Source organism: Bos indicus, chromosome 4 (assembly GCF_029378745.1).
Source record: "Bos indicus isolate NIAB-ARS_2022 breed Sahiwal x Tharparkar chromosome 4, NIAB-ARS_B.indTharparkar_mat_pri_1.0, whole genome shotgun sequence".
Lineage (NCBI taxonomy): Eukaryota > Metazoa > Chordata > Mammalia > Artiodactyla > Bovidae > Bos > Bos indicus.
The window spans coordinates 99108688-99135964 of record NC_091763.1 but is presented as its reverse complement, the minus strand read 5'-3'; the positions used below and the strand labels follow the sequence as shown (position 1 = coordinate 99135964).

The 27277-nt window shown below is 38.5% G+C and overlaps 1 protein-coding gene across 13 annotated transcripts in view; it reads right to left on the bottom strand.

The window, feature by feature from the left end:
- The window catches only part of AGBL3 (AGBL carboxypeptidase 3), a 119219-nt gene that overhangs the window by 29670 nt on the left and 62272 nt on the right, over window positions 1-27277 (bottom strand). For 9 of the 13 annotated variants that reach the window (XR_011566130.1, XM_070787323.1, XM_070787325.1 and 6 more), the window contains 4 exons: window positions 26666-26732; window positions 16482-16571; window positions 7662-7719; window positions 5842-5907 (listed from right to left, as the gene is read on the bottom strand). Coding sequence is in view for 12 of the 13 variants with exons in the window: in XM_070787323.1 (XP_070643424.1) it covers window positions 5842-5907; window positions 7662-7719; window positions 16482-16571; window positions 26666-26732 (281 nt within the window). In the remaining variant the exon portion in view is untranslated. Of the gene's footprint in view, window positions 1-4136; window positions 4224-5841; window positions 5908-7661; window positions 7720-16481; window positions 16572-26665; window positions 26733-27277 lie in introns of those variants that run through there. The other 4 variants (XM_070787333.1, XM_070787324.1, XM_070787326.1 and 1 more) reach the window with 4 other exon arrangements.

Below are 27277 nucleotides of genomic sequence, written 5' to 3'. Positions count from 1 at the left end.
TACAGACTGCTAAGTAGAGTTCCCTGTGCTATACAGTAGGTTTTTATTAGTTATTTATTTCATATATAGTAGTGTGTATACGTCAATCCCAATCTCCCAGTTTATCCCTTTCCCCTTCCCCCCTTGGTAAGCCTAAGTGTGTTTTCTACATCTGTGACTCTTATTTCTGTTTTATAAATAGTTTCACTTGTACCATTTTTTAAAAAAGATTCCACATATAAGCGATATTGGGGCTTCCCAGGTGGCACAATTGGAAAAGAACCCACCTGCAATTGCAGGAGGTGAATGTTTGATCCTTGGGTTGGGAAGATCCCCTGGAATAGAAAATGGCCACCCACTTGAGTATTCTTACCTGGAAAATCCCATGGGCAGAGCCTGGTGGGCTACAATCCATGGCATTGCAAAGAGTCAGACACAACTGAGCAACTAAGCACACGCACACTCTCACACACACACATGTGCACACATAAACACAAGCAATATCATATGATATTTGCCTTTCTCAGTCTGACCCACTTCACTCAGTATGCCAATCTCTAGGTCCGTGTCCCCGCAAATGGCATTATTTTGTTCTTTTTATGGCCAATATTCTATTGTATATATGTACCACATCTTCTTTATCTGTTCCTCAATTGATGGCCATTTAGGTTGCTTCAATGTCCTGGCTATTGTAAACAGTGCTGCAGTGAACAGGGGTGCGTGTATCCTTTCAAATTATGGCTTTCTCTGGATATATGCCCAGGAGTGAGATTGCTGGATCATATGGTAGCTCTGTTTTTAGTTTTTAAAGTTACCTCTGTACTGTTAAGCATAGTGACTGTACCATTTACTCCCACTAACAGTGTAGGAGGGTTCCCTTTTCTCAACACCCTCTGCAGCATTTGTAGATTTTTTTGATGATGGGTATTCTAACCAGTGGCAGGCGGTACCTCACTGTAGTGTTGATTTGCATTTCTCTATTAGTGATGTTGAGCCTCGTTTCATGTGCCTCTTGGCCATCTGTATGTCTTATGAATGTCTGTTTAGATCTTCCACCCATTTTCTGATTGGGTGTTTTGTTTTGTTTTTTTTTATGTTGAGCTACATGAGTTGTTTGTATACTTTGGAGATTAATCCCTTGTTGATGGCTTTGTTTGCAAATATTTTCTCCCATTCTGTGTGTTTTTGTTTTGTTTTGTTTTTAATGGCTTCCTTTGCTGTGCAAAAGCTTTTAAGTTTGATAAGGTCCCATTTGTTTATTTTTGTTTTTATTTTCATTACTCTCAGAGGTGGATAATTTTCGTTATGTTAAACCAGCCTTGCTTTTCCAGAATAAATCCTACCTGGTCACTATAAACTTTTTTATATGTTGCTGGACTCAGTTTGCTAGAATTTGGTCCTACTATTTTGTCTTAATTTTTAATAGATACAAAGGTAAAGAAGAAATGCTATTTATTTATTAGGCCCCTGGAACCCTAACAATTACCTTTTCAGAGAAACTTTCTCTGATGCTCCCTCATCCCCAGACAACTCCTGTATAATAGCACAGTAAGTAGCATTTATCCCATTATGTTTCTGTTGTCTCTCTACGTGTTTGTCAAACTCTCTTTGCTTCTTGAGAGCAAACTATATACTGTAACCCAGTCTCTAGCACAGTCATTGACCAGTAGAACTTGAGACCTCTGCAAAGCAGATAATCACCAGAGTCTTAAAGAAACATGAACAAAGAGGAAAAGGAGATTATGTAATAAAGGATGATTATAAAAGAGAGTGACTAAGACACAGGAGAATAGTATCAGGAAAATTTTACTTAGCTATTCAGAATGAAAATATATCAACAGATGTTCAGATTTCTGCTGGGGTTATTTTAAAATACTCATGGAAGACAAAGAGCAGACTCCCTCAGCTCCTCTGCTGCACCTGTCTTTTCTATCAAGTAGAATTTCTTCTGATCAGACAGGGGGAGAATAAACATTAGTACTCATCTTCAGTCCCAGACATGTTACATCTCAAGTATGAAAATAATTTGCATATAAATAAGATCACAAAACTGTTGACACTAACCTTTTAAGAATTCAAGGAAGTGAGTCTCCTCTTGCTGCTAAATGCCTAAAGACTCCATCCATCATCCATCACAATCATGTTCATTTAAGGATCAGTTCCTTCAAGAAAACATTCCCTGGGATTTCCAGGCTGGATTACACCCCGCTCTTTGAGGACATAATTCATGCATATCACTCATTCTATTTTACTTTTACTTTAATGAACTGTATATGTGTCTTGTTACACTGTCTTAAATAATAAGCAGCTCATCTTGTTGGAGAGGGAGGGAGAATTATGTTTCAGCCAGAGAAGACAACGTGAGCAACGGCAAGGAGGTGAGAAGACTAATGTATTTTGAGGCTACAAAAAGATCACCATTGCTGAAGTGTAAAGGAAAGGCAGAGGATGGCAAGAGGTAAAACTGGAGAGGCAGTCAGGGGCCTGTTCACTGGAAGTATTGTACATGAAAGCCACTCAGGATGAATGAGGGTTGGATGGGCCAGTTGGTGCTTGGCCTCCCTCCGATTCTCACTATAGCTCCCAGTGTGGTGAGTTTAAGTGTGGTCTGCAGATCACGAACATCAGAATCATCTGTGGTACCTTATTAAAAATGCGGATTTGGGGGTCAACAACAAATGCCAGCTCAGAAGTCAAAGCTGGGATTATCATAAGCTCCCCAGAGAATTCTAAAATTTTAAAACCGCATGTTCCATAAGACAGCTGGCCCATAATCTTCACAATGCCAGTGCTGAGTGAAAGGGAAGAACTGAGTACATGCTCCAAATTAAAAGAGAATCAAGGGATATGGCAATTAAATGCAGTCCATGAAACTGAATCAGGGAGCAGTTTTGCTCTAATGGACATTGGTACATTTGGCAAAACTTAACTACAGTATGATACAAAATAGTATTGTATCAAAGTTGAATTTCCTTAAGAGACTATTCTTGTTCTTGGAAAATAAATGCTGAAGTTCTTTAGCAATAAAGAAGCATGATATTTATTAAAAAAATGGATTTGGGGGAAATATAGCTAGATAGGTAGATAGATCTTTGTACTTTTTTAAATTATTTAAAAATTAAAAGTTAAGAAAATTGAAAGAGAAAGCCTAGAACAAATTTAAATCTCAGGACTGTGTCAACTTCAACCACTGTTAGAAAACTGGGAATTACTGACATGCTTTATTTTGGACAGAGGTATTAATCGGATTTCTGTTTTTGATAGATTACTTTTATGGTAGTATGAAAGGTAGAATTAGGATGATAGTACTGGCTTAGGTCTTTGTGGTTCAGTAGGTAAACAATGCAGGAGACCCGCGTTCAATCCCTGGGTTGGGAAGCTCCCCTGGAGGAGGGCATGGCAATTCACTCCAATATTCCTGCCTGGAGAATTCCATGGACAGAGAAGCGTGGTTGGTTACAGCCCATGGGGGTCACATAAAGTCAGACATGACTGAAGCAACTTAACACACACACAGATGGCAAGGAAACCACTTAGAAACTGAAGTGTTTCTGATAAATATGTGATGAGTCTGAAAAGAATGATGGTAGTTAAGATGAAGATAAAAGGGATTATGAGGTAAAATCAACTGGATTCAGTGGCTCTCTAGATATGAGTGGTGGAAGTTAAAGAAGGAAAAAAGGTAACTTACCAGGTTTCTAGTTTGGTAGTTACTTAGTACTTGCTACCAAAGATATAGTGAATACCGAGGAACAGCATGCAGTGTGGAATTAGATGAATTAGAATTTGGCTGTGAGGGACATTTATGTGAAGATACACAGCAGATAGATATGAGAGGCTGAAGCTTTGACAAGAGGTCAGATATATGTATAGATATGTGAGTGTGTATAAGGTATATACATGTGTGTGGTACAACAATGTGACATAATTAAGAATGAGTTCATAAAAGGCTGAACCAAAGAAGACTTAGTTTAACAAGAATAAATTTAAGACTCCTACACCAGACCAAAACTGAAGTCAGAGAATGGAGGAAACGTAGTGGCAGTATCAAAATAAAACTTTATAGGTTTGAGTGTTTGTAAATCTAGTATGTCAGTATTTTAGGATAATTTTCAAAAGAACATATGTAATCTTAGACTGCATTAATGTGGATCTGGTATCTAGAAAGAAGCAAATGAGAAAGATAATTTATTGTATATTGTTAGGCATCCATATCCATGGGTTCCACATCTGCATTCAACCAACTGTGGATCAAAATAGTAGGACAAAAATTTCAAGAAGTTCTCAAAAGCAAAACCTGAATTTGCTGTGCACTGGCAACTGTTTACATAGCATTTACACTGTATTTATTACTTGTCAAGTGTCCTGGTACCAGTCTGAGTATTACTTTGAAATGTATGTGCAGAAAAAGAATAAGAATACTACATGTTTATATATAAAAGAATTTGAATCTCAGCTTTATATAATAATAAAAAGTAATTGTTAACTCCTTGGTGAGACAGATAAGTGTTTTATTCTCAGACAAACTATGACTCAGCTGCTAAGTCTATTTCTCTAATTTTAACAACAGAAACTGCAGTAGTTTAGAGAAATGTCTCATGGGGGACAGAGCTTGTTTTTACAACATTTTAAACTCAGAATTGGAGAAGGCAATGGCACCCCACTCCGGTACTCTTGCCTGGAAAATCTCATGGACGGAGGAGCCTGGAAGGCTGCAGTCCATGGGGTCGTTGAGGGTTGGACACGACTGAATGACTTCACTTTCACTTTCCACTTTCATGCACTGGAGAAGGAAATGGCAACCCACTCCAGTGTTTTTGCCCGGAGAATCCCAGGGACGGGGGAGCCTGGTGGGCTGCCGTCTATGGGGTCACACAGAGTCGGACACGACTGCAGTGACTTAGTAGTAGTAAGTATTATATTAATCTAGAGACACTGCAGGATATGCACGGGTTATATGCAAATATGCCATTTTATATAAGGGATGCATCCTCAGATTTTGGTCTGTGAGGTTCCTGGAACCAGTTCCCCCTCAGATACCAAGGAATGACTGTCCTAGTTAGATGACATCTGCAATACTGTGTTCAGTTTCCTTCAAGCTTAAATAGTGACAGAAAAGAGTAAAATATGATAGTAAAGGGACTTGAATCATATTATGGATGGCTGAAAGAAATGAAAGTTTCAGGTAAATAAATAATAGCTTTAAAAAATATTTATGATCTGTCATGTGGAAGAGGCATTACATTTGTTCTTATTGCAAGGAGGATTAGGGAAAATGAGTTGGTCAGAAATGTTTACCTTTAAAGTTTCCTTTTTTTTTTTTTGCTCTGTGTTGTTAAAGAGGTGAGTTAAAATTTACAGGGACATGTGCTTTAAACTCAACATAAAAGAGCATTGCTCTCAAGCAGTGGAATGAATTGACTGCAATTTGGTAAACTGCTTGTCACCAAGTGTTGTCAGTCAAAGGCTGGATGTGCTTGGGTCCTGTCATCTGTAGGAGGTGAGAGTAGGGAACTCTTAAGGCTCCTCTCTGCTTTAAGATTCAGTGAGATGGGAATGAAAAGATTAGACAATGAGATGAGTGATCTGTTTTGTTTTGTTTTGTTTTGATTTGGTAAAATTACCAGAAATCAAATTGACATATAAGGAAGTTCTACTGTCTTCTATATATTTCTAGAGTTAGAAAAATCAAAATTTGAGGTACAGAATTTCTGGGAAGGTGAACTGTTCTTTGGCAATCCAATTTGAAGATAATCTTCTAGTTTCTTATGTGTAAATCGTGACCAGATACATATTATTAAATAGCCCACATTCAGATGATAGGTGACCACTCATTACTGTCTATATTCCCATCTTACAAACCTTGATTAGGGAGCTGTCTTCTGAAATAATCAAATATACAGTCATCTGATATAGAAGGCCTTGTATCTAGAAAAGATTGTAAAAGTCCATTAGCAGCAAGAAAACAGCTCATTGACTCTTTTACATTTCTTATTTTTATCTTTTTATAAATAAAAATGCTAGATGCTAGCAAATAATGTGCAAATAGTAGTTTAGCTCAATGAAATTAATACAAACAGTTCTCAAATCTTATGAATTTTGTTGCATTTTTGCTATTTATAGGTAAGGTCTAAAAAATGTTCATACTCTTTGGGTCAGCAGTTCCTTTCTAGGAATCTATTACAGATAAATAATTAATCACAAATAGTGAGTTAAAAAGTCTTCATTGTTTACGATAGAAAAAAACGTGAACAAAATAAAATTTTAACAATGGAGTGTATCTAAATAAATTAAGGTTCACTAATACAATGGAATACTTTGCCACCATTTAACATTGAGAGAAGTTAATAATATACTGTGATTTTAAATGCAAACATTTAAATCTTGCAAAAAAACCTTGAAGATTTATTTGTCTGTGTGATTAACATGGACTGTACATGTATAGAAAAAATGTCTAAAATAAATATTCTAAAATATGTTCTTTATTTTTAAATTTTGACATTAAATTTAACAGAAGAATATATAAAAGTTACATATTAAAAGTGACAGATTTTCTTGGCTTATCACCACAAGAAAGAATTTAAAGTATAATGAAGTAACCATCTTAATTATAATAAAATTCCCTCTTAGGTGTGGTTTTTATTTCCATTTCTATTTTTAATTAGCCTACTGCATCGCAGTGGGAGATACTAAGAGACAGCACTGGAGTGCTGCAGTCCATGGGGTTGCAGAGTTGGACAAGACTTAGCGACTGAATAATAACAACAATTGCATCATAAACTAAATGGATTTATGTACATTTATACTGGGCTGTGCTTCGTTGCTCAGTCATTTGCAACCACATGGATTGTAGCCTGCCGGGCTCCTCTGTCCGTGGGGATTCTGCAGGCAAGAATACTGGAGTGGGTTGCCATGCCCTCCTCCAGAGGATCTTCCCAATCCAGGGATTGAACCCTGGTCTCTTGCATTATAGGCAGATTCTTTACTGTCTGAGCCACCAAGGAAGCATGTACATTTATATATACTTTTAATCATTACCTGAGATCCTTTTTGAAAATAAGTGTGGTATAAATATATTAAAAATATATATATACATAAAATTAAAGAATTATTTTAGATAAAATTAAAATGCTTAAATTACATGAATATTTTTCAAAGGACCTCAAGTAAAGATAATGAGATAAAAATTAAGAAAAAAATACCAGAATATATATTTCTGAATCTCTAACATTTCTGGTATTTTTTCTCTTAGAGATTTATATTTATATTTATATCAGACTTAGCAGATTCTCACAGAAGCAAATGAGTAGTCCAAAATTTAATTTCTCTCTTGGCCCATCCTTTATTAATTTATGAAACAAAAGGACCATGATGTTTTTTAAACATAAAATCCCTATATTCTGTTTGGGGAAAAACCTTTCAAATGAGGGATATCTCTCAACCCTCAGCGTGCTTCCTGGACAGCCTGTCCAGACTGTAGACACTGCACCTGTTAACACTGCACTTAACTTGTTTGTTTGTTTGTCTCCCCCTATTAAATGATGAGTTCCTAAGCGGTAAGAAATATAGTACAATATATTCTTAATAACCCTAGCACAAAGCACAGTGATAACCTCCAAGTTGTAGTACAAAAAAGTGTTGAGGAGTTAATCGTTTATCAAAGGGTAAAAGCAGAACATTACCTGTCACATCAGAATCTGATTCTTTGTGTCTTTGAACTAAATGTCCTTTATCACAAACCTAATGGAACATAGAACCAGAAGGAAAACAGTACTGTATTATAAACATGAAAATGAGATACATTTTCTACGACTTATGGTAATTTTCAACATTTCTCATTTTATCCTCATAGATTTAGAATGGACAAAAATAATCTTTTAAATCAGTACCTTCTAACATCTTTCACAACACTACTTTTCTTCTCCACCGATGACAGAAGAAAATGTTAAATACTGTATTTCGGCATTAAAGGGAGTTAAAATTTTTTTTACTTCATATAGAACTTATTTATGATGAGAAAGAGACAAAAAGTGTATGCTTTATAATTTCATTTACTTAAGATTAAAGGAAGAGAAGTACAAAATGAATGAAAATATATAAAATTGTATGAAAAAGTATAAGCAATTGCAAAACTGTGTTTATATAGGAAAGCTGAAAAAATAATTTCTCATAGCTTGTAAAAAAACGTTTAGAGTAAGAAGACCATACGCATGACACTGCTGTCTGTCTGTCATGAAAGGAGATACCTTGCCGTCTGACCCAGCTGGACTAAAAGAGACACAAAACACTGTGGAATTGTGACTGCTCGTCTTGAGTAGTGTACACAAATCACGTGAGTGTGAAAACATTCTGAAAGTCTCTTAGTCATGTCCAGCTCTTTTCGACCCCATGGGCTATACAGTCCATGGAATTCTCCAGGCCAGAATACTGGAGCAGGTCCCTTTCCCTTCTCCAGGGGATCTTCCAGACCCAGGTCTGGATCAAACCCTGGTCTCCCACATTGCAGGCGGATTCTTTACTAGCTGAGCCACCAGGCAAGCTGAAAACGTTTTAGATACTTCCAAACTATTTCAAAATTCTCCAAGCCAGGCTTCAACAATACGTGAACTGTGAACTTCCAGATGTTCAAGCTGGTTTTAGAAAAGGCAGAGGAAACAGAGGTCAAATTGCCAACATCGACTGGATCATCGAAAAAGCAAGAAAGTTCCAGAAAAACATCTATTTCTGCTTTCTTGACTATGCCAAAGCTTTTGACTGTGTGGATCACAATAAACTGTGGAAAATTCTGAAAGAGATGGGAATACCAGACCACCTGACCTGCCTCTTGAGAAATCCGTATGCAGGTCAGGAAGCAACAGTTAGAACTGGACATGGAACAACAGACTGGTTCCAAATAGGAAAAGGAGTACGTCATGGCTGTATATTGTCACCCTACTTATTTAACTTATATGTAGTGTACATCATGAGAAACGCTGGGCTGGATGAAGCACAATCTGGACTGCCGGGACAAATACCAATAACCTCAGATATGCAGATGACACCACCCTTATGGCAGAAAGTGAAAAAGAACTAAAGAGCCTCTTGATGAAAGTGAAAAAGTTGGCTTAAAGCTCAATATTCAGAAAACGAAGATCATGGCATCCAGTTCTATCACTTCATAGCAAATAGGGAAACAGTGTCAGCCTTTATTTTTCTGGGCTCCAAAATCACTGCAGATGGTGACTGCAGCCATGAAATTAAAAGATGCTTACTCCTTGGATGGAAAGTTATGACCAACCTAGGCTGCATATTAAAAAGCAGAGATATTACTTTGCCAACAAAGGTTCATCTAGTCAAGGCTATGATTTTTCCAGTAGTCATGTATGGATATGAGAGTTGGATTATAAAGAAAGCTTCTTTTTAGATAAAATTGAATGGCAGTACCACCCCCCCCCCCACAAAAAAAGATATAATCAGCATGAAAATGGGAGGTGGGAGGAAATTGTAAAAATCAAAACTTGATTATTGAAGGGAGAGAGATAAGGAAGTATTCTAGAAAAAATTATGCAAAGTTAAAAGTACCAATATTACATAATCATTATAAAGAATTTAGAGAGACAAATGGTGAAACTAGGCTGAAGAAAATTCACTTGTAATAAGACTTGATTTGATGAATTCACTGTAATTTTTAGCTCTCCTCCTTTGATTGAAATATGACTGTGAACCATGATAAAACTATTATCTTCATCTCATAGAAAATCACCAGGCCAAGACACTATAAAACTCCTAGAGGAAAACATAGGCAAAACACTCTCCGACATAAATCACAGCAGGATCCTCTATGACCCACCTCCCAGAATATTGGAAATAAAAGCAAAAATAAACAAATGAGACCTAATTAAAATTAAAAGCTTTTGCACAACAAAGGAAACTATAAGGAAGGTGAAAAGACAACCTTCAGAATGGGAGAAAATAATAGCAAATGAAGCAACTGACAAAGAATTAATCTCAAAAATATACAAGCAACTCCTGCAGCTCAATTCCAGAAAAATAAATGACCCAATCAAAAAATGGGCTAAAGAACTAAACAGACATTTCTCCAAAGAAGACATACACATGGCTAACAAAAACATGAAAAGATGCTCAACATCACTATTAGAGAAATACAAATCAAAACCACAATGAGGTACCATTTTACGCCAGTCAGAATGGCTGCTATCCAAAAGTCTACAAGCAATAAATGCTAGAGAGGGTGTGGAGAAAAGGGAACCGTCTTACAGTGTTGGTGGGAATGCAAACTAGTACAGCCACTATGGAGAACAGTGTGGAGATTCCTTAAAAAACTGGAAATAGAACTGCCATATGACTCAGCAATCCCACTGCTGGGCATACACACTGAGGACACCAGAAATGAAAGAGACACGTGTACCCCAATGTTCACTGCAGCACTGTTTATAATAGCCAGGACATGGAAGCAACCTAGATGTCCATCAGCAGACGAATGGATAAGAAAGCTGTGGTACATATACACAATGGAATATTACTCAGCCATTAAAAAGAATACATTTGAATCAGTTCTAATGAGGTGGATGAAACTGGAGCCTATTATACAGAGTGAAGTAAGCCAGAAAGAAAAACACCAATACAGTATGCTGCTGCTGCTAAGTCGCTTCAGTAGTGTCCAACTTTGTGCGACCCCATAGACGGCAGCCCACCAGGCTCCCCCGTACCTGGGATTCTCCAGGCAAGAACACTGGAGTGGGTTGCCATTTCCTTCTCCAATGCATGAAAGTGAAAACTGAAAGTGAAGTCTCTCAGTCATGTCTGACTCCTAGCGACCCCATGGACTGCAGCCTACCAGGCTCCTCCGTCCATGGGATTTTCCAGGCAAGAGTACTGGAGTGCGGTGCCATTGCCTTCTCCGCCAATACAGTATACCAACACATATATATGGAATTTAGAAAGATGGTAATGATAACCCTGTATCTGAGACAGCAAAAGAGACACAGATGTATAGAACAGTCTTTTGGACTCTGTGGGAGAGGGCGAGGCAGGAATGGTTTGGGAGAATGGCATTGAAACATGTATATTATCATATGTGAAATGGATCGCCAGTCCAGGTTTGATGCATGATACAGGGTGCTAGGGGCTGGTGCACTGGGATGACCCAGAGGGATGGAATGGGGAGGGAGGTGGGAGGGGGGGTTCAGGATGGGAAACACATGTACACCCATGGCAGATTCATGTCAATGTATGGCAAAACCAATACAATATTGTAAAGTAATTAGCCTCCAAAAAAAAATAAATAAGAAAATCACCAAGCCAGTGTCCTTATGGTTGGTTGGTTTAGCTGCCAAGTCATGTCCGACTATTGCGACCCCATGGACTGTAGCCTGCCAGGCTCCTCTGTCCATGGGATTCTCCAGGCAAGAATACTGGAGTGGGTTGCCATTTCCTCCTCCAGGGGATCTTCCCAACCCAGGAATCAAACGTGGGTCTCCTGCATTGCAGGCAGATTCTTTACCAACTGAGCTACAATCAACTCTTAGTGTCCTTTATGAATGTGATCTATAAATTCTCGTTTTTTGTTTTTAAATATTTATTTTTAATTGGAGGATAATTGCTTTACAATATTGTGTTGGTTTCTACCATAATGATCTATAAATTCTAATCACAGTAATCTACAAGTATTTGTTTTTGCTTAAAGTCTGCAAGATTAATTACTCAAAGTATCCTGGTAGGGAATAAAGGTTACTAAAATAGTTTAATACTTTTTAAGGGATACATTGATATCTTATAAGCAATCATTTAAGAAATAGTTGAAGAGCATGAGCTTAATATGACCTCAGGCATTAAACTCAGTTAAGATGATAATGTTCACTCTTTTTACCAAATATTATTTAAAAATGAGAAAAAAAGTTCAAAAGTTCTTGGAAAAGTAGATTCTGTTAATCCACATTTGGCAGATGGCAGTGTATTTGCTGCTGTATCTGCTGAATGAACTTGTCACGGCTAACCTTAGATTTCCCACTGGATTACTATTATTAACACCAAAAATATTTGAGTAGAAATCTTCTAACCTGAGGCTGGTATTCAGGTTGACTTCTGGGCTCTCTGCAGGTAATAGATGCTTTATGGACTGACCGATGGGATCCAAAGAGGATTTTTTTCTGGATCTCATCGACTTGGGATGTTGTCCTTCATCCGTGTTTGTCAGGCTTATTTCCTAATTAGACAGTTCTTTTGATCTCTGGGTAGGGTACTAATCCTTCCTCTACCCCTTCCATCCCTGACCACACTCTCTGGGAGGGCAGTGGTTTTGGCAGAAATCTCTCTGACTCCTTCCCTGACTATACCCAGCTGTTAAATTCTGCTAATTTCTGGCTGGTAGGTCTATTGCTTTAGCAATGCCTCGGGGGTATAAATTGCTCTACAGGCTAATTCAATCAAATCTGCGTTCCTTTGAAGGGATAATTTGCCAGGTCAGGGTTTCAGATTTATACTGACCCTGCCTTAGACTCCTCCTACCTGTTCCCCTGCCCCCAGTTCTGTGAACTAGCCAGCCTATACCTTTGGCCCATATCTCCAAAGAATCTACCAATCTAACTCAAATCGCCTTTCTCTATATTTCAGTTTTTGAGAATGCTGTTAATTAAGCTTGAATTTCTCCAGGATCTGTTGCAAATTAAGTCTTTTACTTTGGGAAGACATTAGGAGCTGTGTTGTATCTGGTCTGCTGTGTCATCTAACATCTCTGTTGCCTTACTGACCTTCTGTCTAGAAGTTCTGTCCACTGATGTCAGTAACAGTCTCCTACTATTATTGTATTCTTGTAGGTCTTTCCCTTTATGTCTGCTGGTACCTGTTTTATGTATTTAGGTGATCCTGTATTGAGTACATTTGTGTTAACAAGTGTAGTATCTTCTGCTTGTATTGTTCCTTTTATCATTATATAATGTCCTTTGTTTTTCCTTATGGCCTTTGTTTTAAAGTCTGTTTCATCTGATACAAGTATTGCTAGCCCTGCTTTCTTATTGTTTCCATTTGGATGAAATGCCTTTTTCCATCCCCTCACTTTTAATCTTTATCTTTTCCCCTAAAGTGAGTCTCTTGTAGGTGGCATATTTTTTATTCAATCTGCCACTCTGTCTTTTGATTACAGAATTTAGTCCACTGACATTTAAAGAAATCATTAATAAAGTATGTACTTACTGCCATTTTAAACATTTGTTTTCCAGTTTTGGTAGTTATTTCTTCTTTTTGTTTTCCCTTTTGTGGTTTGATGGCTTTCTTCTGTATTATGCTCGAGTTCCTTTCTTTTTGGTTTTTGAGAATCTATTGTACCTTTTTGATGTGTGGTTACCTTGGTTTTCAAGTGTTAACCCATAACTATATCTTACGTGTTCTAAATGAATAGTCATACAAGTTCAAACACATTCTAAAAGATCTACATTTTTATATTCTCCTCCTCTACATTTTGTGATTTTGGTTTATTTTACATTTTGATGCTTATCCTTTTACTATTAATTGTAATTATAGTTGCTTTTACAATTTGTTTTTGGATTGCTTTAATCTATGTACTAACTTCAGAGAAGGCAATGGCACCCCACTCCAGTACTCTTGCCTGGAAAATCCCATGGACAGAGGAGCCTGGTAGGCTGTAGTCCATGGGGTCGCAAAGAGTCAGACACGACTAAGCGACTTCACTTTCACTTTTCACTTTCATGCATTGGAGAAGGAAATAGCAACCCACTCCAGTGTTCTTGCCTGGAGAATCCCAGGGACGGGGGAGCCTGGTGGGCTGCCATCTCTGGGGCTGCACAGAGTCGGACACGACTGAAGAGACTTAGCAGCAGCAGCAGCAGCATGTACTAACTTACTGCTACTAAGCTGCTTTAGTCGTGTCCGACTCTTTGCGACCCCATGGACTACAGCCTACCAGGCTCCTCTGTCCATGGGATTTTCCAGGCAAGAGTACTGGAGTGGGGTGCCATTGCCTTCTCCGATGGACTGAAGTGATGTTCAGTCTTTTTATATATTTGCCTTTCCTGTTGTTATTCCCCTTTCCTATAGATACTTGCTTCTTTTCTATATACAGAAGATCTCTCAATATCTCTTTTAGGTTAGGCTTAGCATTGCTGTACTCTTAGTTTTTGCTTATCTGAGAAATTCTTTCTCCATCTATTCTAAATGATACTCTTGCTGGGTGGAGTATCCCAGGTTGCAGAGTTTTCTCTTTCAGGACTTTGACTATATCATGCCACTTACTTCTGACCTGCACAGCTTTTGCAGAGAAATCAACCTTATAGGGGTTTCCTTGCAAGTGACTGTTTTTCTCTTCTTGCCTCGAGAATCCTCTTTAACTTTTGCCATTTTAACTGTGTCTTGGTTTGGGTCTGCTTATCTTCTATGGGACTCTCTATGCTTCCTATACCTGGATATCTGTTTCCTCTTTTAGATTCTAGGAAATTTTCAGCCATAATTTCTTTAAAAACAGTTTTGATCCTCTTTTCTCTCTATTCTCCTTCTGGTACCAAAATTATGCATAGGCTGGCATTCTTTATGGGGCTTCCCTGGTGGCTAAGACTGTAAAAAATCTGCCTGCAATTAAGGAGATATGGGTTTGATCCCTGGGTCGAGAATATGCCCTAGAGAAGGGAATGGCTACCCACTCCAGTATTCTTGCCTGAAGAGTTCCATGGACAGAGGAGCCTGGTCAGCTACAGTCCATGTGATCACAAAGAGTTAGACACGACTGAGCAAGGCACTCTATAATATCCAACAGCTCTTGTATATGGCTTTCATTCCCCCCCACCCCCCAATTTGGCTTTCTGTCTGCTGTTCTGATTGGGTGATTTCCATTATTCTGTCTTCCAGATCACCTGGGTTCAGTAAGGCTCTGCTGCCCTTAACTATGTGCTCTGTCTCAGAGGAGGTGAGTGCTGAAGCAAGTGGGGCCCACGTGGTCACAGTGAACCTGTGCCAGTGAAGTCGCCTGCAGTTCTGCCCAGAGGCAGCCCGAGGTCGTGTCCCTTCTCCGTTGTGTTTGTCCCAGACTAGTTCTAGGCTGGGGCTGAGAGGTTGGGGTGCTGTAGCTGCAGGAATGGAGGTCCCTATGCTGCCACCTGGGGCCCTGGCTGCCTCTGTGGGAGTGCCCCCCAGGGCTTCTCTGCCCCACATCCAGCTCCAAGCTGGGGTGTGAGGTGGGGAGGACCAGGGAAAGGAGCCGCTCTGTATTCCTCCTCAGGGATGTCTGGTAGAGACATGCGGTTCTGGATGCCACTTGGTGTGCATGCCAACAAAGTCTGTTGCCACAGTACCCGTGCCCCACATGCAGGTGCTGACAGCTTGTGCTCCACTGTGCATGCAGCTTCGGTTGTACAATATAAGAGGTCTTCTGCCCGGTTCCCGTCGGTTTTCTGTGAGAACTGTTCCACAGGTGGTTGTATTTTTGATGTGTTTGTGAAGAGAGATGAGCTCCACATCCTTCTACTCTGCCATCTTGCTGCACTTATGCAAAATTTCTAATAGGAGTGTCACGCTGAGAGTGGGGACAGTGGCACTTTTCTTTCAGTGGTACCCCACTTTCAAAGCTAAGATGTCGGTGGGAAGAGGGCAGTAGTCTCAGGTCTTCTCTATGTGCTTCTTCCAGTGTGGAACTAACACTTTACTAACCAAGATAGGGCCAATTAGGACCAAAGTATTTTCAGTGATGTAGCATCCAAACTAGAGCCTTATTTTCAAGAACGGGGTCTGGATAGATAGAAAGAAGGGAGTCCCCCACCTCTTGGCTGCACTTACCTGGAACTTAGCTTTAGCAATAGGTAGCTGGAGACAGAGTAAGAAATTCAAGTGCCCTGCCCCTACTGGTATATGATAGCCCTTTGTCTGGTATCTGGGGGGAGAGGGGACCCTGTGTCCTCCACTGCAGAGTATCAGTGAGCTGGGGCCAGCGGGTGTGCAGAGTCTTGATTCAAATACCACAGGTTCTGGGGGGTTTTTTGTTGTTGTTATTTTTTGTTTTTATCATAGTTTAGATTTTCCTGAGTAGATGTTTTTTTCATTTGCTGTATGCCCCAGGACCATTTCCAGAAACTTTAAATTAAAAAAAAATAATAATTTTCACCAATTTTTGCTGGTGAAAGGGTTTCAGAGCTCCTCCTGCTGTCATGATGAAAGGCAATCTCAGCACCACCTGTTTTATACTCTTGTATTCCCCATTAAGTTTTCTAAGTTTTATCTCTTCTTGCTATCCTGAATGCCTCTTTGTAAGAGACCTTAAATAGTTTTCTGAGTAAGGTAATTATAAGTGAAATTTAAATATAGAACCTTAATAAGACCCATCTCTCACCTGCCAAGACTCTTTTGTATTTTTATAAATAGTAAGTAATATGAGCAAAATTTTAATCATTAAGTTTTCCTGGGGAAAAATCATTAAGCTTTCCTGGGTGTAAGAGGAAATAACTTGCCATTCTCTTGTTTTTTCCAAACAGCCATTAGCAAACATATCAATGAATATTTACCTCTTGTTCTTCTTCTCTGATGTTTTGATGTCTTTCTATGGTAGAGTTTCTTTCCTTCTTTGTTTTTAGTTGTTTTTTCTTGGTTTTTATCTAGGTAAGAGATTCATATTTAATCAATGTATCAAAGATAGTATGTATGCAGATATAAAACTATTTTGAGACTTCTAGGAAGGTGAAGTACTGTTTCTTTTCTCTCCTTTCCACTAAGTACAACTAAAACCCCTGGCTGTTATATACAAAGTAAACACAAGAGGCTCTGAAAGGAGAAGAGGAGGCAGACGATGAGGGATTTCAGGAGCAGAAGGGCTGCCTGATGGTGAGTAGTTCTGTGTGTTTTCTTTTTGCCTCATCTATCCCAGCCTTAGAAGCTGGAGAAGCCAGAAACCCAGAAGTGCCAATGAGTGAAGATAAAATGCCTGAACACTTCCCAAATTTGATCAAAGATGTGAAGGTAACTATCAAAGAATCTCAGTCAACTTCAAGTAAGATAAAATGCCCACACTAAGTCACATAAACTTTGAAAGCAGTAAGACTGAAGCAAACTGTTACCTGCAAGGGATCCTCAATAAGATCATTGCCAATTTCTCAGAAACTTTGGAAGCCAGAAGACAATGCAGAATTTAAAGGAAAAAACAAAACAAAACAAAAAAAACCCCAGCAGAATGGTCCTTCAAAATTTAGGGAGAAATTAAGACATTTCCAGATAAACAAAAGCTGAGGGAGTTTGTGACCACTTGACATGCCTTGAAAGAAATGCTCAAGGGATTTCTGCAAGGTTAAATGAAAGGGCACTAGGTAGTAACTTGAAGCTGTAGAGAAAAATAGAGGTCTAAATGAAGGTAATAAATACATGGGAAATTATGAACGTTAGTATTATTGTAATAATGATTTGAAACAGATCTGTCATCTACATGAAAAAAAGTGTTAGTTGCTCAGTTGTGTCCAACTCTTTGGGACTCCATGGACAGTAGGCCACCAGGCTCTGTCCATGGGCTTCTCCAGGCAAGAACACTGGAGTGGGTTGCCATGCCCTCCTCCAGGGAATCTTCCCAATCCAGAGATTGAACCCAGGTCTCCTGCATTGCAGGCAGATTTTTTTACCATTTGAGCTAGCTGGGAAGCCCCACATGATTAAGTCTACATGATTAAAGAGGAAAAAAAAGTAAAGAAAAAAAAAAAAGCATTTTATTGGTCTAAAAGCTAATACTACTATTACTTTAGCCTATAAAATTTTAAGTCGCTCAGTTGTGTCTGATCTTTGCGACTCCAAGGACTATAGCCCACCAGGCTCCTTTGTCCATGGAATTTTCAGGCAAGAATACTGCAGTGGGTTGCCATTTCCTTCTCCAGGGGATCTTCCCGACTCAGGGATTGAACCTGGGTGTCCCACATTGTGGGCAGATTCTTTATTGTCTGAGCCACCAGGGAAGCCCTGTAACCCCAAACCTTATTTGTTACGTAATTTAGGAGACTAATACACTTAAAGAAATATTAGTTTATGTTTTTGGGCACACAATGTATAACTATGTAATTCTGTGACATATACAACTGAAAGCGTGGGGGTACAGCTATAAAGGAACAGTTTTTGTATGTTTTGAAGTTAAGTTGGTATAAATTCAAATTAGACTGTTATAACTTTAGGATAGTAAATGTAATCCCCATGGTGAAAGCAAAGAAATGATTTATAAAATATACACAAAAGGAAATAAGAAAGGAACTGAAACATTTCACCACAAAAAATCAACTAAGCACAAAAGAAGACAGTAATGCAGGAAAAGGAGGGACAAAAATACTATAAGACATATTGAAAACAGCACAAGGACAGAAGTCAGTCTCTTTATCAGGAATTATTTCCACTGGATTAATGGATTAAATGGATATTAATGGATAATAATATGGATATTATTAATGGATAATACATGGATATTATTAATGGATAAATGGATTAAACTCTCCAATCAAAACAGAGTGATTGGGAGAATGGATAAAAACACATGATCCAACTATATGCAGTCTTAAAAGACTCAGAAAGATCCAAACAAAGAAACTGGTTGAAAGTGAAAGGAAAGAGATATCCTATGCAAACAGCAACCCACAGAGGCAGAGGTGGCTCTACTAGACAAAGACAGACTAAATTTTAAAACATTACTGGAAACTACTTTTAAAAGGACATTATAGGTTAATAAAAAATTCAATACAACAATAATATATAACAATTATAAACATTTACATACCTAATGATCATCAAAATATATGAAGCAAAATAGAACCAAAGGGAGAAACAGTTCTACAATAATAGTTCAGTTCAGTTCAGTTCAGTTCAGTCGCTCAGTCGTGTCCGACTCTGCGACCCCATGAATCGCAGCACGCCAGGCCTCCCTGTCCATCACCAACTCCCGGAGTTCACTCAGACTCACGTCCATCGAGTCAGTGATGCCATCCAGCCATCTCATCCTCTGTCGTCCCCTTCTCCTCCTGCCCCCAATCCCTCCCAGCATCAGTCTTTTGCAATGAGTCAACTCTTCGTCTTCAATACCCTACTTACAATAATATGGAACCAATCAGAAGGTTGTAAAGAAAAAGGATTTAACACAGTAAATCATCTAAACTTAACAGACATACACAGAAGACTGTACCCAACAACAGAGTATACATTTCTCCTCAGATGCATATAGGACATTTTCCAGTATAGAACAGATGTTAGGCCACCAGTTGAGTTGTAATACATTTTAATAGATAGTATACAAAGTATCTCCCTCTGACCACAATGGGATGAAGTTAGAAATAAATAACAGAAGAAAATCTAAAATATTCAAACACTTGTGGAAATTATACACACACTTTTAAAAAAAATGGATCAAAGAAGTCACAAGGGAAATTAGAAAATACAGAGTTGAATAAAAATGAAAACACAACAGAGTGAAATTTATGGGACACAGCATAAGTGGAACTGAGGAGGAAATTTATATCCATAATCACATTAAAAAACAAATTCACAGATGGCAGAAGGAAGTAATAAAGATTAGAGCAGAGATAAATAAATGAAATAGAAAAACTGAAGAAAATGAATCAAAAGGTCAACAAGGTTGACAAATCTTTAGCTAAATGGACTAAGGAAAAAAAAGACAAATTACTAAAATCAGAAATGAAAGTGAGGATATTAGTATCAATTCTATACAAATATAAAGGGTTATAACAAAGTCTTGTGAACAAGTGTATGCCAACAAGTTGGATAACCAAGATGAAATGGATAAATTCCTAGAAACACAGAACTTACCAAGAGCATCTCATGAAGAAATAGAAAATATGAATAGACAAGTAACTAGGTTAAGGAGATTGAAATCAGTAATCAAAATTCTCCCAACTAACAATAAAGCCCCGATGGTTTGTTGGGTGAATTCCACCAAATATTTAAAGAACAACTAATGCTGATCTTTCTCAAACATTTCTAAAAAATTTTGAAGAGGAAGGAACATTTTGTAATTTATAAGGCCAGAGTTACCCTGATACCAAAGCTATACAAAGACACTACAAACAAGAAAAGGAAGCTATATAGACCAGTATCCCTTATGAACACGCTCAACATCACTAATAATTAGGGAAATGCAAATCAAAGCCACAGTGAGGTGGTATCTCACACCTATTAGAATGGCCAATATTAAAAAACAAACAAACCAGAAAATAACGAGTGCTTGCAAGCATGTAGGTACAGTAGAGCCTGCATGCACTGTTGGTGGGAATGTAAAATGGTATAACTGCTGTGAAAAACAGTATGGAGGTTCCTCAAAAAATTGAAAGTAGAATCACTGTAGGATCCAGTAGTTTCCTTTTGGGGTACACACCCAAAAGAGTGAAGAGCAGCAGCATCTTGAGGAGATGTGTGATCATATTCACAACAGCTAGAATGTGGAAGCAACCTTAAGTTTCCACTGAGAGATGAGTTAGCAAAATTCAGTGTAAACATACAATAGAATATTATTTAGCCTTATAAAGGAAAGAAATTCTGAAATACGCTACAATATAGATGAACCTTGAGGACATCATGCTTGATGAAATAAGCCAGTCACAAAAAGACAAACATTGTGCAATTCCACTTATATGAGGTACTTAGCACGGCAAAATCCATGAAGAAAGAAGAGTACACAGTGGTTTCCAAGAGATATGGGAGCAGAGAATGGGGAGTTATTAAGGCTGTAGAGTTTGCTTTTCAAGATGATAAGAGTTATGGGATGGTGGTGATGGTTGTACAACAGTGTGAATGTACTTGTACCAATGAATTATACAGTTAAAAAGGTGTTAAGATGGTAAATGTTATGTGTAATTTTACTACAATAAAAAAATCAATCTCTATATTTTTGAGGGGCTACTGGAAAAGAGGGTATATACCAGACTTAGAATTGTGAGAATGAGAGGCTAGAATTCCATTTTGCCTGCAAGAGAGGAGAGTCTGAGAATAGAACCAACCCAGAAGAGGCAGAAATAACATTAAAATGGAGAAAAAATTTTGCATCCTGGTGTATTCTTTGAGCCCCTTATTTAAGCCATGGCTAAAGCCAGCCTTATCCCTAGACTATTTCCCTTACTAAACCAACCAATTCCCCTTTTAGCTAAGCCATCTTTTGGAACAGTTTTTTGTTTCTTTGCAATGGATGGACTTCTGATACACACCCTCAGAATATGATTTAGTAGGTAGAGAAGAAAACAATCTCCATGTCACTAAGTGGAAGCTCCATCTTGTAGCTCAGGCCTGGAATTCTGGAGACCTCTTTCTCTCCTTTGTATTTTTCAAATTTGTACCCAAGCCATCAGCAAATTCTCTAGACCCTGTCAGATGTATCTAACATCTGGTCACGTCTCATCATCTCTACAGCTACCACCTTGGTCCAGCTACCACTTCTTCTTGCCTGGGTAACTGCAATAGCCCCTTAAATGGTTTCCCCTCGTGATTCATCGTTCTGCTCTCAACACAGCAGCCAAAGTGACCTTGCTAATACAAAGCCCATCATGTTACTCCTCTAACCCAAACTCTCCAAACTCAAGAGTAAAAACTGAAGTCCTAAGCCAGGTTTTACATGATCTACTCCACCTGCTCCCCAGTGTCCAACACCTATTTCACGTTCTCTTACTCCTGTTCTCTTTGTTCAATCTTCTCTACCCAGATTAGTATCCTTGGTCTTCCAAAAGATAACAGACATGTTCCTTCCTCATGGCCTTTGCACTTCTAGTACTCCTAGTCTAGGAATAGGTCCCTCCTAGATCATTCCCCAAGTTTTACTCTCCTTACTCCCTTGATGTTAGATTTGGACATAGGAATTTATTTAGCCAGTGGAATGATACACGGGAACTTTAAACATACTTTCATGGTTTGGCATGCCTCCTGAACTCTTGTGATTTACCATGAGAGAAACCATGAGAGAACATGCCCCAGCTGGCTGCTGGTATCTATGGAGAAGGAAGAAATGTAGACCAGACCTGAATCAGCCCACAGTCTGGACATGAGTTCAGTGGATCCCTGGTCAGTCCAATATAGCCATAGATGACCCCCAAGCAGGAAAAAAGATATTTGCTAATATAAGCTATTGACATTCTGAGAATTGTTTTAATGAATAAAATATGAATAGTTTAGACCTGATACCTAAAAGTCGGATGCTGTCCTAATAAAACCTAAACTATGTGGCAATCATTGGCTTGGTGACTAAATAACAGGTGGTTACAGGAAGGCAGAAAACACAAGTTATGTAGAGGTGACACATTTAGTGAAACTGCCTTCTGTGAGAGAAGATGTGCCTAACAAACCTGAGTCACTGGACAAAGAGACTTTGAGGCAGAAAGTTTATAGAGTTATGAGTTGGTGGTTGCTAGCTTCATTTGATAAGGTGCTACAAGAAAGAATTCAGCTCAAAAATACTTGAATAAAAAAATGGAATTGAGAGGGAAAACAGCCCCAAATTCTAGAATTTGTAGGTTGGCTTCAATATAACCTTGAGGCAAAGATCAAATCAACATTAATGGCTTTCACATCTGTGGTAGACAATCTCTAAGATGACCTCTGATGATCCCTGTCTGTTAGCATTCATGCTCTCCTGTGGCCCTAGGTATTGGGCTCAACCTGGTGACTCACTTCTAATGAATGGTATATGGCAAAAGCGATGGAATTCTGCTTCTGGGATGAGGCTACAGGGAGACTGTGCCTCTAGCCTGTGTGCCCTCTTCTGCTGTCTTACTTGCTCGTTCACATGAAAGCCAGATACATGTTGTGAGCTGTCATACAAGAAGCACACATGGTAAGGAACCAAGGGAGACTTCAGCCCTCAGCCAACAAGGAACTGAGTCCCTCAGCTCAGCAGCCTGTGAGGAGCTGAATCTTATCGCCAACCATGTAAGTGAACTCGAGAAATGGATCCTTCCTCAGTCAAGTCTTCATGATTCCACAGCCTTACCAATACCTTCATTGCAGTCTTTTCAGAGAAGTTAGGAACCCAGATAAGTCACTCCTGGATTCTGATCCACAGAGACTGTGTGATAATAAATGTTTATCATTTTAAGTTGCAGAGGTTTGGGGTAATTAGTTACTCAGCAAGAGGAAATGAATACAATATCTGTCTTGGTCCATTCACCTGCTCTAACAAAACAGTTACCACAGACTGGGTGTCTAATAAAAAAAGAAATTTATTTCTCATATTTCTGAGGCTGGAAGGTTGAGATGAGGATGTGGTATGGTCAGGTGAGAGCTTCTTTTTGGTTTGTGGACTCTCTGTTGCATCCTAACAAGGCAGAAGGGGCTAGGGATCTCTCTGGGTCCTCTTTTACAAGGTGCTAATCCCATTCAGATGGCTCGGCCCTCATGACATAATCACCCCCCAAAGGCCCCACCTTCTAGTACCATAATACTGGGCATTATAATGTCAACATATGACTTCTGGGAGACAGAAGTATCCAGACCATTCCACCACTAAACCTCCCACATTGACATCCTTCTCAAAAGCAAACTTCATTCATTCCATCCCAACAACCCCTAATGTCTTAACTCATTCCAGTATCAACTTGAAACTCCAAAGTCCTAGCTAAATATCATCTAAATCAGATATGGATGAAACTCAAAATACGATTCATCCTAAGGTAGATTTCCTGTCCAGTTGTGAAACTATGACCAAGTTATGTGCTTCCAAAGTACCACCGAGGGACAGGCATAGGATAGACATTCCCATTGTAAAAGGGAGAAAAAGCAAAGAAGGATGAGGTGATGGGTCCCAGGCAAGCACAAAACCTAGTAAAGCAGATTCAGTGAGATCATCATGGTCATGAATAATCCTCGTGCCTCCGTGATCTGCCTTCTGGACCCACTGGGGTGGCAGTATCATCCAGCAGCTTGGCAGGCTGCCACTCATACCTGGCTCTCTGTCAGTATTCTGTCCACACCACAGTGCACAGCTCCAGACAGCCCACCTCCATGGCCTTCGACAGAAGCCATCTGCCCTGTTAACACCTAGGCGTTAGCGTCCCTGATGATCTCTTAGTCCCTTTGGGGCTTTTAAAAATTTATCTTGCTGACACAAACAGATGGAAAAATACACTGTGTTCTGGGATTAGAAGAATTACTATTGTTAAAATGACCATAACTATCCATGGTAACCTACAGATTCAATGCAATCACTATCAAAATACCAATGGCACTTTTCACAGAACTAGAATAATTTAAAAATCTGTATGCAAACACGGAAGACCCTGAATAGCCAAAACAATCTTGAGAAAGAGGAACAGAGCTGAAGGAATCATGCTCCCTGACTTCAGACTGTACTACAAAGCTTTAGTAACCAAAATATGGTACTAGCACAAAAATAAATACAAAGACCAATGGAACAAAATAGAGAGCCCAGAAATAAACCCACACATGTATGGTCAACTAATCTACAACAAAGGAGGCAAGAATATGCAATGGAAAAAAGAGTCTCTTCAGAAGGCAGGGGTGGGAAAACTGGACAGCTACACGTGAAAGAATGAAATCAGAACATTCGCTAATACCACATACAAAAATACACAAAAAATGGATTACAGACCTAAATGTAAGACCAGAAACCATAAAACTCCAAGAGGAAGGCACAGGCAGGACAGTCTGACATAAACTGTACCAATATTTTTTATATCTATCTCCTAAAGCAAAGGAAATAATAATAAATGGGATCTAATTAAAATCATTTGCACAGCAAAGGAAAGCAAAAACCAAATGAAAAGACAACCACCTACTGAGTGGGAGAAAATATTTTACAAATGATGTAATTGATAAGGGTTAATATTCAACATATATAAACTGCCATATAACTCAACATCAAAACAACAACCCAATTTAAAAAATGTGCAGAAGAACTGAATAAACATTTTTCTAAAGAGAAAATGCAGATGGCCAACAAGCACATGAAAAGATGCTCAACACAGCTAATCATCAGGGAAACCACGATGAAATATCAACCTCACACCTGTCAGAATGGCTATCATCAAAAACACAAATGACAAGTGGTGGCGAGATTGTGGAGAAAAGGGAACTCTCAAGCACTACTGGCAGGAATGTAAATTTGTGCATCCGCTACAGAAAACAGTATGGAGGTTTCTCAAAAACAGAACTACCACATGACCCAGCAGCTTCACTCCTGGGTATATATCCGGAAAAAAAAAAAGAGCACTCGTTTGAAAAGATAACAATCCTTCCAATGTTCACAGCAACATTATTTACAGTTGGCAAGATAAAGAAGCAATCAAGTGTCCATTAACAGATGAATGGGTAAAGAAAATGTGGTGTGTGTGCGCGCGCGCGCGGGTGCATGGACTACTACTTAGCCATAAATAAGAATGGAATTTTGTCATTTGCAGCAACATGAATGAACTTGGAGGGTATTATGCTGAGTGGAATAAGTCAGAGAAAAACAAATACTGAATGATATTACTTGTATGTGAATCTAAAAAATGTGAAAATAGTGAATGTATTCTAGTGAATATAACAAAAAAGAAACAGACTCACAAATACACAGAACAAACAAGTGGTTACCAGTGGGGAGAGAAGGGAAGAGGGAGAATACAGGGATAGGGGATTAAGAGGTACAAACTATTATGTATAAAATAAGCTACAAGGATAATTGTACAACATGGGGAATATAACCAATATTTTATAATAACTGTAAATGGAGTGTAACCTTTAAAAATTGTGGATCACAATACTGTATACCTGTAACTTTGTACATCAACTATACTTCAATAAAAAACAAAAAACCTGTCAAACTTGTGAAGAACATTACACATTTCTCAGCTACAGAGCTCTGTAGTATTGAAGCCATACTGTAAAACTCAAGAAGTTCTGATAGCCTTCCTTTTATTCTATGTCTCCATCCCCTTCAGTTCAAGCTTGTCTTAGTCACCTCTTAATACCATCACGTTGGGGGTCAGGGTTTCAACATGTGTATTCAGTGGTGGGGCACAAACATTCAGTACACAATACCACCTGAACTCCCTAATCCTCCTCCTGCTCTAATTTCCTCCTTAGGCACTTCTCATCATCTAACACATCATACATTTTACTTGCTCAGTTGGTAAAGAATCCACTTGCAATGCAGGAGACCCCAGTTTGATTCCTGGCTTGGGAAAATCTGCTGGAGAAGGGAAAAAGCTACCCACTCCAGTATTCTGGCCTAGAGAACTCCACAGACTTTATAGTCCATGGGGTTGCAAAGAGTCAGACAGGACTGAGTGACTTTCACATTTTACTTACCAACTAGAATATAAGCTATGATGGGAAGGATTTTTTTTTTTTAAATTTTGTTCACTGATCTATTCTCAAGCATGAAGTCAGAGCTCAGTACATAGTTGTTAAGTAAATAAATAAGTGAATATAGAACTAACGGTCAGGCAATGTATGTTATGCTACCAACTCTTATTAACAAGTAGTATGGCTTTTGAAAAGTAATTTAATCTCTCTGGATCTTAATTTTTCTCATCAATAAAGCAAGGGTATTAAAAGAGTCTAAGATTAGAAAATTCTATGATTTAAGGATATGGTACATAATAAGAAAGTAACAATTATGCTATACAATAATTTATACAACTGCAGACTCTTTTTTTTTGCCTGGTTGTTAGTTATAATAAGAAGAGTACCTATTTGGCATACCCATATCATAGGCATAAATTTTCAATCGTACCTGAGAATTTAACTTGAGAAGATCAGTCTGAGAGTCATTGGATTCTGAACTGTCAGAGGCATGGCTACTACAAAAAATAATAAATTACTTTACATAATGTTTTGGTGGTGTTTTAAAATTTCAACTGTTACTTTTACTTTATTATGTTATTGGAATGGCAGAAATAGTTCTAGTTATAAAAAGGATGTTTACAAAGGTGGTGTAGATGTTTGATAGTTCTAGGCATTAGAAGAGAATATTAGAGGAATGATGACTGAAATTGATTGGATCATGTCAAACTAGAAGAGAGTATTAGAGGAATGATAACTGAAATTGATTGGATCATGTCAAATATAAACAAATTCATGAGTTCGAAATGATACTCTATCTGCAAACAAACTTTTGAGTCACCATTGGAGGTTACAGGGGCACTAACTCAAAGTCTGAAAACTTATACAGGTTAAGAATCAAACATTTGTTCTGATTTTCCTATAGGAACTGCACTAAAATTAGTACCTTCCTTCTTCCAGTAACATTCCCTTGGCATTAAATTTTGCACTTATCATTCACTAACTTAGATTATTTATATGGTGTCTCTATAAATGTGTCGATTCTCTGTGGGTAATGACAGCA